This window comes from Scyliorhinus torazame, chromosome 2, assembly GCF_047496885.1.
Source record: "Scyliorhinus torazame isolate Kashiwa2021f chromosome 2, sScyTor2.1, whole genome shotgun sequence".
Lineage (NCBI taxonomy): Eukaryota > Metazoa > Chordata > Chondrichthyes > Carcharhiniformes > Scyliorhinidae > Scyliorhinus > Scyliorhinus torazame.
In genome coordinates this window covers 272,056,915-272,069,109 of record NC_092708.1, presented here as the reverse complement: position 1 = coordinate 272,069,109, position 12,195 = coordinate 272,056,915, and the positions used below count along the sequence as shown (strand labels likewise).

The 12,195-nt window shown below is 46.7% G+C and overlaps 1 protein-coding gene across 1 annotated transcript in view; it reads right to left on the bottom strand.

Moving 5' to 3' along the window:
• ubr1 (ubiquitin protein ligase E3 component n-recognin 1) overlaps positions 1 to 12,195 on the bottom strand; it is a 398,703-nt gene that overhangs the window by 255,227 nt on the left and 131,281 nt on the right. The window contains exons 13-15 of the mRNA XM_072487581.1: positions 10,117 to 10,216; positions 8,346 to 8,474; positions 443 to 635 (exon numbers count right to left, since the gene is read on the bottom strand). Coding sequence (XP_072343682.1) covers positions 443 to 635; positions 8,346 to 8,474; positions 10,117 to 10,216 — 422 coding nt within the window. The remainder of the gene's footprint in view (positions 1 to 442; positions 636 to 8,345; positions 8,475 to 10,116; positions 10,217 to 12,195) is intronic.

Sequence of the window (12,195 nt, the reverse complement as noted above, 5' to 3'; positions counted from 1 at the left end):
GGAGGAAGGGTGGAGTGGGAACAAAGGAACACTATTTCACCATATTACCCCATTGATTGGGATAACATCCATCATTTGTAATTATTGCCTTGTTACTGTTTTTAATCAGATGCATTGTAATAATTAAAATTACTCATGTCGCTGTATTGATTGTCCTGTTGAACGGACCTACATAATCAACTAAACCAGTAATAACCCATTTTATGCACAGGTATTAACTAACTGAACAGAGGATTTCATGCCTGCTTCCCACAAATGATCAGTGCCAGATTAAAGGACAGTCCTCTAAAGAGATACACCAGGCTTCAGTCCAGGTCCCTCTCGGAATTAGATGGTTTCTCATACTTCGCGACTGCATCACTCTGTTGTCCAGAATACTTTAAACCTGCTGCTTCCAAGTCATTACCATTATATGCTAGTGAAGCAATTTCCTTAAACCAACCTGCAAGGAGCCTAGATAGGGGAAGGTGGATACTGACAGGCTCGCGAGATACCAAATAGCGTTTCAAGCTGATGGAGTGACCGCACATGGTCAGAGTGTTGAGTTGCTTCCTTGCATTGCGCTGATTGCACTCGTTAGAACACTGGGACAAAACACGATGGCACTCCTTGTAGGCTCGAAGAAGAACTTGTTCCTGAGAAATAAGAACATAAGAAACAAGAGCAAGATTATGCCAAATAGACCCTCAAGCTTGCTTCGCCACTTAGTAAGATTAACTCCACTTTCCCATCCTATTGCTGGATTCCCTTATTGTCCAACAAAATCTATCGATCTCGATCTTAAATATGGTCAACAGCTGAGAACCCAAAGTTCTCTGGGGTATAGAATTCAAAGTTTCACAACTCTCAGTGAAAGATAAAACACTTCCTTTCAAAAACCATTAACTTTGAACATGAATGCAATTTTCTTTCATGTGAATAAAATAAAGCAATCATTGGAAGACTGATTTTTTAAAGCAGGATTTTTCAAACTCGGATCGCGAAGGCGGGCGGGCGGGCCTGAGTGGCGAAGGCGGGCCGGCCGGCCTGGGTGGCGAAGGCGGGCGGGCCGGCCTGGGTGGCGAAGGCTGGCGGGCGGGCCTGGGTGGCGAAAGCGGGCCGGCCGGCCGGCCTGCGTGGCGAAGGCGGGTGGGCCGGCCGGCCTGGGTGGCGAAGGCGGGTGGGCCGGCCGGCCTGGGTGGCGAAGGCGGGTGGGCCGGCCGGCCTGGGTGGCGAAGGCGGGTGGGCCGGCCGGCCTGGGTGGCGAAGGCGGGTGGGCCGGCCGGCCTGGGTGGCGAAGGCGGGTGGGCCGGCCGGCCTGGGTGGCGAAGGCGGGTGGGCCGGCCGGCCTGGGTGGCGAAGGCGGGTGGGCCGGCCGGCCTGGGTGGCGAAGGCGGGTGGGCCGGCCGGCCTGGGTGGCGAAGGCGGGTGGGCCGGCCGGCCTGGGTGGCGAAGGCGGGTGGGCCGGCCGGCCTGGGTGGCGAAGGCGGGTGGGCCGGCCGGCCTGGGTGGCGAAGGCGGGTGGGCCGGCCGGCCTGGGTGGCGAAGGCGGGTGGGCCGGCCGGCCTGGGTGGCGAAGGCGGGTGGACCGGCCGGGGTGGCGAAGGCGGGTGGGCCGGCCGGCGTGGCGAAGGCGGGTGGGCCGGCCGGCCAGGATGGAGAAGGCGGGTGGGCCGGCCTGGGTGGCGAAGGCGGGTGGGCCGGCCTGGGTGGCGAAGGCGGGTGGGCCGGCCGGGGTGGCGAAGGCGGGTGGGCCGGCCGGGGTGGCGAAGGCGGGTGGGCTGGCCGGGGTGGCGAAGGCGGGTGGGCCGGACGGCCGGGGTGGCGAAGGCGGGTGGGCCGGCCGGCCTGGGTGGCGAAGGCGGGTGGGCCGGCCGGCCTGGGTGGCGAAGGCGGGTGGGCCGGCCTGGGTGGCGAAGGCGGGTGGGCCGGCCGGGGTGGCGAAGGCGGGTGGGCCGGCCGGGGTGGCGAAGGCGGGTGGGCCGGCCGGCCTGGGTGGCGAAGGCGGGTGGGCCAGCCGGGGTGGCGAAGGCGGGTGGGCCGGCCGGCCAGGATGGAGAAGTCCGGCCGGCCTGAGCAGCGAAGGTCGCATGACAAAAAAGTATGATAAACACTTCATAACTGACATTTTTGCGATCGACCACAAGTCAGTTAAGACAAAGACCACCCAGAGGGAAGAGACCTGGGCCAGCAGAAGTAAGAAGTCTGCCTGGAAATCATCACAGGCACAGAAATGAAGCTGTGTACTGATAGACAGAATTGACATTTTCACTCTCTAATGAATCTCAGTACACATATTTTATCGTGTGTGCAATACATATCTTGTATGGATGAGAAGAAGATGGAGATGGAGAAAGGGGCGACATGGTGGCTAGCACTGCTGCCTCACAGCGCCAGGGATCCGGGTTCAATTCCAGCCTTGAGTGACTGGGTAAAGTTTGCAAGTTCTCTCTGTTCTGCGTGGGTTTCGTCTGGGTGCTCCGGTTTCCTCTCACAGTTCAAAGATGTACAGGTTAAGTGGATTGGCCATGCTAAAATTGCCCCTTAGTGTCCAGGAATTTGCAGGTTAGGTAGGGTGCTCTTTCAGAGCATCAGTGCAGACCTGATGGGCTGAATGGCCTCCTTCAGCACTGTTGTGATTCTATGTTGGTTGTGTTACATTTCGGGTAATGTAATAAATCAAGATTTATCTTTTCTTTTGATTTAAACTCAAAAAAGACAGAACAATCTTTCTTGTCACAGTAGGTTGAAGTGTGTATACTTCAACGCAAGAAGCATCAGGAATAAGGTGGGTGAACTTAAGGCATGGATCGGTACTTGGGACTACGATGTGGTGGCCATCACGGAAACTTGGATAGAAGAGGGGCAGAAATGGTTGTTGGAGGTCCCTGGTTATAGATGTTTCAATAAGATTTAGGGAGGGTGGTAAAAGAGGTGGGGGCGTGGCATTGTTAATTAGAGATAGTATAACAGCTGCAGAAAGGCAGTTCGAGGAGTATCACCCTAATGAGGTAGTATGGGTTGAAGTCAGAAATAGGAAAGGAGCAGTCACCTTGTTAGGAGTTTTCTATAGGCCCCCCAATAGTAGCAGAGATGTGGAGGAACAGATTGGGAAACAGATTTTGGAAAGGTGCAGAAGTCATAGGGTAGTAGTCATGGGCGACCTTAACTTCCCAAATATTGAGTGGAAACTCTTTAGATCAAATAGTTTGGATGGGGTGGTGTTTGTGCAGTGTGTCCAGGAAGCTTTTCTAACACAGTATGTAGATTGTCCGACCAGAGGAGGGGCAATATTGGATTTAGTACTTGGTAATGAACCAGGGCAAGTGATAGATTTGTTAGTGGGGGAGCATTTTGGAGATAGTGACCACAATTCTGTGACTTTCACTTTAGTAATGGAGAGGGATAGGTGCATGCAACAGGGCAAGGTTTACAATTGGGGGAAGGGTAAATACGATGTTGTCAGACAAGAATTGAAGTGCATAAGTTGGGAACATAGGCTGTCAAGGAAGGGCACAAGTGAAATGTGGAACTTGTTCAAGGAACAGGTACTACGTGTCCTTGATATGTATGTCCCTGTCAGGCAGGGAAGAGATGGTCGAGTGAGGGAACCATGGTTGACAAGAGAGGTTGAATGTCTTGTTAAGAGGAAAAAGGTGACTTATGTAAGGCTGAGGAAACAAGGTTCAGACAGGGCATTGGAGGGATACAAGATAGCCAGGAGGGAACTGAAGAAAGGGATTAGGAGAGCTAAGAGAGGGCATGAACAATCTTTGGCGGGTAGGATCAAGGAAAACGCCAAGGCCTTTTACACATATGTGAGAAATATGAGAATGACTAGAGCGAGGGTAGGTCCGATCAAGGACAGTAGCGGGAGATTGTGTATTGAGTCTGAAGAGATAGGAGAGGTCTTGAACGAGTACTTTTCTTCTGTATTTACAAATGAGAGGGGCCATATTGTTGGAGAGGACAGTGTGAAACAGACTGGTAAGCTCGAGGAAATACTTGTTAGGAAGGAAGATGTGTTGGGCATTTTGAAAAACTTGAGGATAGACAAGTCCCCCGGGCCTGACGGGATATATCCAAGGATTCTATGGGAAGCAAGAGATGAAATTGCAGAGCCGTTGGCAATGATCTTTTCGTCCTCACTGTCAACACGGGTGGTACCAGGGGATTGGAGAGTGGCGAATGTCGTGCCCCTGTTCAAAAAAGGGACAACCCTGGGAATTACAGGCCAGTTAGTCTTACTTCGGTGGTAGGCAAAGTAATGGAAAGGGTACTGAAGGATAGGATTTCTGAGCATCTGGAAAGACACTGCTTGATTAGGGATAGTCAGCACGGATTTGTGAGGGGTAGGTCTTGCCTTACAAATCTTATTGAATTCTTTGAGGAGGTGACCAAGCATGTGGATGAAGGTAAAGCAGTGGATGTAGTGTACATGGATTTTAGTGAGGCATTTGATAAGGTTCCCCATGGTAGGCTTCTGCAGAAAGTAAGGAGGCATGGGATAGTGGGAAATTTGGCCAGTTGGATAACGAACTGGCTAACCGATAGAAGTCAGAGAGTGGTGGTGGATGGCAAATATTCAGCCTGGATCCCAGTTACCAGTGGCGTACCGCAGGGATCAGTTCTGGGTCCTCTGCTGTTTGTGACTTCCATTAATGACTTGGATGAGGGAGTTGAAGGGTGGGTCAGTAAATTTGCAGACGATACGAAGATTGGTGGAGTTGTGGATAGTAAGGAGGGCTGTTGTCGGCTGCAAAGAGACATAGATAGGATGCAGAGCTGGGCTGAGAAGTGGCAGATGGAGTTTAACCCTGAAAAGTGTGAGGTTGTCCATTTTGGAAGGACAAATATGAATGCGGAATACAGGGTTAACGGTAGAGTTCTTGGCAATGTGGAGGAGCAGAGAGATCTTGGGGTCTATGTTCATACATCTTTGAAAGTTGCCACTCAAGTGGATAGAGCTGTGAAGAAGGCCTATGGTGTGCTTGCATTCATTAACAGAGGGATTGAATTTAAGAGCCGTGAGGTGATGATGCAGCTGTACAAAACTTTGGTAAGGCCACATTTGGAGTACTGTGTACAGTTCTGGTCACCTCATTTTAGGAAGGATGTGGAAGCTTTGGAAAAGGTGCAAAGGAGATTTACCAGGATGTTACCTGGGATGGAGAGTAGGTCTTACGAGGAAAGGTTGAGGGTGCTAGGCCTTTTCTCATTAGCACGGAGAAGGATGAGGGGCGACTTGATAGAGGTTTATAAGATGATCAGGGGAATAGATAGAGTAGACAGTCAGAGACTTTTTCCCCGGGTGGAACAAACCATTACAAGGGGACATAAATTTAAGGTGAAAGGTGGAAGATATAGGAAGGATATCAGAGGTAGGTTCTTTACCCAGAGAGTAGTGGGGGCATGGAATGCACTGCCTGTGGAAGTAGTTGAGTCGGAAACATTAGGGACCTTCAAGCAGCTATTGGATAGGTACATGGATTACGGTAAAATGATATAGTGTAGATTTATTTGTTCTTAAGGGCAGCACGGTAGCATTGTGGATAGCGCAATTGCTTCACAGCTCCATGGTCCCAGGTTCGATTCCGGCTTGGGTCACTGTCTGTGCGGAGTCTGCACGTCCTCCCCGTGTCTGCGTGGGTTTCCTCCGGGTGCTCCGGTTTCCTCCCCCATGTCCAAAGATGTGCAGGGTAGTTGGATTGGCCATGATAAATTGCCCTTAGTGTCCAAAATTGCCCTTGGTGTTGGGTGGAGGTGTTGAGTTTGGGTAGGGTGCTCTTTCCAAGAGCCGGTGCAGACTCAGGGGGCCGAATGGCCTCCTTCTGCACTGTAAATTCAATGATAATCTATGATTAATCTAGGACAAAGGTTCGGCACAACATCGTGGGCCGAAGGGCCTGTTCTGTGCTGTATTTTCTATGTTCTATGTACTCGAGGTTAAACCACTGTTCTGGGCAGCTGAGAGGTAGGAAGGAAGGAAAATCATCTCACATCTCTCCACTGTGACAACTGTCGAGCAGGTTGGCTTTATGCAAAAAGGTTTCTGAAGGAAGGTTATGTAGTAAAGTGAACATCACCTGTGAGACGGTGGAGGTGAGTCGAGACTATGGGGTGATTTAACAACAAGAATTTGAGGCCCTTGAAATCAGTGCTTTGGGGGAAAAGGACTGGGGGAGTTTAGCACTGGAGACATAGGAAAATTTGAGAGTTCAGGTGAAATCTGACCACTGTGATTAAAGTTTCCACTTTTACTTTGAGTATCATTGTTCCTGGGAAAGTGAAGTCTGTATCTTTGTCTTAAGCAAATGAAGTAGCCTAGTTAGTTCCAATGTTTGCACCAAAATAAGGGCCAAGAAATTATTAGCTATCATTGCATGAGACAGCATAGAGTTAACCAGTTGACCTATCATATGCGTTTAACAGCTCTTTGATAGAGTTAATCCAATTAATCCCACTCCTCTGCTTCTCTCCTCATAGCTTTATATTTTTTCCTTCATGTATTTGTCTAATTCTCTTTTGAATGTTACTACTGAATCTGCTTCCACTATCCATTCAGCAGGTACATTCCAGATCACAACTTACTGTGTTAAAAAAAACAGACAGGGTACAAAACAACAAACGAAAAACGAGGGTGCATCGAACCAACCTCTACGAGGCCGTCAGATTCAGCTAGACCCGACAAAACAAGGCAAAGAAATTCAAAAAATATGCATCTCTACTACGAGAGTGACGCGGTTCTCCAACAAGAGAAAATAAACAAACAAGTGGATGAAAACATGCAGGTCGAGAGGAGACACGCCAATGGCAATTAGTAGCAAAAACTCTGCACCGCACACCTGCTGCTTTTCTACTTAGAACTCTTCTCCTCCTCTACGCCTACACTCTAGGCATCTTTATAATGACCACATTTTTGATTTCTGATCAAGTGTTCATCACAGTATTCAATTTGTTTATGCATAAAGCCATGAGTCCCGTATGTTGTTTTAACAACTTTCACAACTTGTTCTGACACCTTCAAAGATTTGTGCACATACACCCGCAAGGTCTTGCTTGTGTACTCTGCTTAATACAATAGCTGAAGGGATGTGCTATTTGATATGATCCATTGCTCTCTGTGTACTGTGCATACTCACAAATGGGCCTATGGCTGCCACTTTTGGACCTGAAAAGTACCCAGTATACCTTAAATTACCGTCAAAGGGAAGGTTACCTCAAAGATTTGGGCAACAGGTGAAACTAGCAGTTGTTATCATGCAGTAGCAACAGAACTGGTATTTTCCACGAACAGGATGCTGTCTTCAAACCAAAAAACATTCTGTGATATATGAATTTAAGTGCTAGAGTGATGAAACATATGTTGGCTGTAGGTTGCAATGACTGGCGTCATCATATCAAATAGCATGTCTTTTCAGCTGTTCACAATAGGCAGAGTACCGACTGTATTCAACAGTCATTGTTTGCAAAATTCAGAACATAATGTCTAATGTTAGATATGATAGGATTGTTCAGCAAACGCTGTCCAGAGTGTGCTAGGAATTACACGAACAACCAATTTAAGATCATCAGTTGGGCTTCAAAGGCATAACACAAATTAGACATATTTTACTAGTGCTGCCTATATTAAACCCTGGGCATCATGTGGAGAAATAAAATCACCAATGAAGTAACACTACAATACAGCTGATAAGAGGAACCTGCAAAACGTCGTGACAGAGACATGGTTGAGGCTGTCAGGACAAGTGTTTTGTCTCATGAATGTACACATGAATAGACACTAGCTGATGGAAGATGATAGGGGGCTGGCCAAAAAGGACCTGGAGTAGTATATTTATGGAATACCCTTAAGAGCTGGACATCACCTGAGCTGGAGCAAAAGAGACTGTGATGTGCTGAGACCAGTGGAGGGGTCTTGCTGCCCATAGTTGCTCCCAGCCCATACAGGACAAAGTCTAAGTCAGGCTCGCAATGTGGCTCATTTACATTTGCTAGACGATGCATATAATCACATGCAGGGACCCGTCCTCTGCAGGACAAAGGAACAAGTTCAGGCACTATACCTTTTTGAATTAAACAAAAGCATAGTGACAATAATTCACTGATGCATTGTCCATGACAACACCCTTGACTAGAGTCGACTTGCCAACCAATCAGCACCTTTTTTCACATTAGCATAAACTTGCTCCCTTGGAAATGTAGCACTTTTGTGTCTTTCCTGATGAGTACAAGATGAAAAGCTGCCACAGCATGTCTCTTTGTTCAACAAATGTATATTTTTCATTCAGTGGCTGTGCCATAGAACTATATGGTAAACTGCAAGCAGATTTACTAAAAGACAAGTATAAATTCTCAGTACTTACATCAGATGCACACCATTCCTGAATCACGGACAAGATACATTTCAGGAGCATCTGGATAGTGAATGCTGGCTCCCATTCAGGCTCTATCTCAAGGTGCTGCCCAATCTGTCGGTTCACTGGTTCCATGTTCTGCAAGCAATGCAATAAATGAAGCGTTTAACACTTCTTCACACGTAGAACAATTTGACTTGTTTTATTCTGTCCATTTCTAATCTTGAAACCTGCTGGCCACAATAATGCTGGTGTATTTACAAAGACTCATCAGTTAGTGTGCAAACCCATCGTTTTGTACTAAGGTGCAATGAGAAGATGTTTTACTGCCATCAAGAGCCAATATTGCAGTCTGAGATTTATTTTCTAAATGTATATCACCTTAGATCACAAATTCTACCCTCCAACCTCATGGTAGCTTGCCAAGACACATTATGCAGCTTCACAAGAATGCCTGGCAGCGATATACCAGAGGGCTGTCAACACTCAAGCAAGGCAACCCCAACACAAGTCAAAATCTTGCTGATAAATACATAAGAAAATACAACAGAAGGAAAACTAAACCCAGACCATTATTAGTACCTAACACTGAAGGAATTGTGATCGTGCCCCAACAGAAATATTTTGTTCTGTTACATCAATATATATTGCTTTGAAAAGAATGTGGAAAGTTAATATGTGAGCAATGATCCACAAATATTTCTGGGCCTAGTCCAGCTCTGAGTTTTTAAATAGTGTCAAAATTGTATCCACAACTGGGATCACCTAACATCAGTACTTTTGCAAACACCTTAAATTCTCACTTCCACCCTCCAAAAACAATAACTTGCATTAACTGCACAATTATAATTATCATCATGAGGCACTGCAAAGGAATGTTATCAAACAAAATTTGACACTACATAATATTAGGACAAGTGGGGTAGGTTTTAAGGAACATCTTAAAAGGAGGAGGTCGAGAGGGAATACTAGGGTTTGGAGTCAAGCCAGCTGGAGGCAAGGCTACCAATGGTGGGTTCTTTCGTATGGGTTCTGAGCCTGCGGGATTCAAAGCTGGTATAGGTCGATAGCCAGGAGCGCCTATCTCGTAGCGAGCTTTGAAGTAAGACTTACGATTTTAGCGGCTGTTGCAGAAGGATCAGCAGAAGGCTCTCGAAGGATAGAGAGAGAAGAAGGGTCGATTTGAACTTGGACTCTATTCTTATAGTCCCCAGGGGCTTCCCGCCTTTCGGGGCGGACCCTGCACCTTCGATATTCTCCAATGCTGGAGCAATTCCTTGATCGATGGGCGGTTTTGGGGTGGACGTTCACCTCTCTTTGTGTAGGCTCCTGCTGACGCCGAAAGGTCTGGGTTGGCTTTGTGTGTCTAATTTGTTGCACATTGTTCCCGGGGATTGCTACTTAATATTCAGATGGCTGGTGTGTTGTTATGCTGATGGCTGCAGGTATCGATTCTGTCTGGCTTCCCCAGAGGCGAATACACTGTTTTACCTGCAGCTGTCTGTTTGAGTCCTGTTGGCTGATTTTCCCATCAGCCTCTTCCGTTTGCCATTTTAAAATCGGGGTTTGGCCATTCTAATCGCGAGTTAGCCATTTTAACTGGCTACACTATTAGCACAGAAAGGCAATTCCTTCCAACAGGAATGCAAAATATTCAACATCTACCCACTTTTTGGTGTGAATTGTTTACATCAAAAACACTTCCTTTCAGTGCCAATTAATAATTTTATAAAAGCTGCAACACTAAGAACAGCACAATTGACCTTTTACTGTTACTTACCTGCATAGATTTTAAGAGCTTCAAAAAAGTTTTAAAACCTTCAAGGAAATGTTCCCTCTGTCTATCTGTCCACAGAGGTGGCTTGCTGATCAAAAGATACCTGCAAAGAGGAAGGGGAATGCAGAAGAGAAATTACACTACTGTGGAAGAAAAATTATGCTCAATAAGGAGGGGCCAATCTGGTACTTTTTTTTCCCAATTAAGGGGCAATTCAGTGTGGCAAGTCCACCTACCCTACACACCTTTGGGTTGTGGGGATGAGACCCACACAGACACTGGGGGGCAGGTGAAGGGTGGTACCTTTTAAAAAAACACAGCATTATTTAAGAATGTACAACACGGGCCTTTCAGCCAACTTATTCATGATAGTTTTTATGGTCCCCCTGAGACTCCTCCCACTCTCTTCATTTCACTCCACCAGTAAAACCTTCCATTCTATTCTCTCATCTCTACACATTTATCTTTTGTTTAAATACATCAATGCTATTGTCCTCAAGTGATCAATGTGGCAGTAAGTTTGAATTGACCAGGTCAATGATTTAGCCCTTGGAGTGCAGGAATTGCTGCCACAAAACCACATTCTGCCATGCTGAAGTGAAAGTCACTGATGGGCATGCAAAGTAACTGCATCCACCTTATCAATTGTTTTTTGACTCATCTTGAGGTTATGTTGATATTCTGAATTTTTTAGAAACTATACAAATAATATTTTTGACCTGACTGGCGAATTAGTCTGGCACATCAAGAAACTGGGTTTGAATCCAGTTCAAATTTACAGATCGAACCCCACCTCCCTGCACCCTGCCGTGTGACCACAGCCCTGACCCTTCCACATGTTTGAGCTTGATCTCTTGCACATGAAGAGCCTCTTGAGTAAGGGATACTGAATATACATACCAGTACAATCTTAAAACAGGTTGAGGGGGAAATCAGTCTAGGCTTTATGTTTCATCTCAACAACAGCACCTCTGACAATGCAGCATTCCCTCGGTGCTGCACTGAAAAGTTCACATGAATCTTGTGCTCCAGAGTAGGCTTTCTGATGTAGGAGTAAGAGTGCTACCAATAAGCCGTGGCTAACACAGAACAATTACCCTACCCTCAGCCATACACTTCTTATTGGAGTTCAGTATTTTGATCTCAACCACCAGGTCCTGTGACCTAATTTAGCTGTTGATCAATACGGCCTCACAAAAGAGTGGTGAGGCCGTGGAATGCCCTACCTGCAACAATAGTGAACTCGCCAACATTGAGGGCACTTAAGTTTATTGGATAAGCATATGGATGATAATGGCATAGTGTAGGTTAGATGGCTTTTGTTTCGGTGCAACATCGTGGGCCGAAGGGCCTGTACTGCGCTGTATCGTTCTATGTTCTATGTTAATACCTGTTAAGGTAATACAGGTAAAATGTATTATGTTTAAATGCTCAACATGTGCCCTTTTGTCTTAAAGCCCTTGTTCATCTGAAAATAATGTTCTTGTTTTACAAGCTACATCACATTTTCATTTCATTCCACAAGATGACTTTCAAAACAATTTTTTCTTAAGTCTGAAAATTAATTAATTTCTCAAATTTCCACCTGACATGGGTAATCTGTCCCACTGGTCTTTACTGCTTTTAGGAGCTGAACATCACTGAGAGGTTCTGGTAGAATAGAGTCACTACAGTGCAAAAGGAGGCCATTTCTGCACCGACTCTCAGAACCCTACCTGGGGTCATGCCCCCACTCTTAACCCAGCAACCTCACCTAACCTAACTTTCTGGACACTAAGAGGCAATTGATTATGGCCAATCCACCAGACCTGCACACTGCAGCACCCGGTGGAAACCCATGCAGACACGGGAGAAAGTGCAAACTCCACACAGACAATCACCCAAGGCCGGAATTGAACCCGGGTCCCTGCCGCTGTGAGGCAGCAGTGCTAACCACTGTGCTGCCCTGTTCTATCCATGGAGCTTGCAACTTCTGAACTAGTATCACAAAAACACTTCACAAAGGTGGTTAGCAATAAGATTTTAAGGTTGGTCAAAAGAAGAACCTGCTTTTATATAGCACCCTATTCCATATCTCAAAGC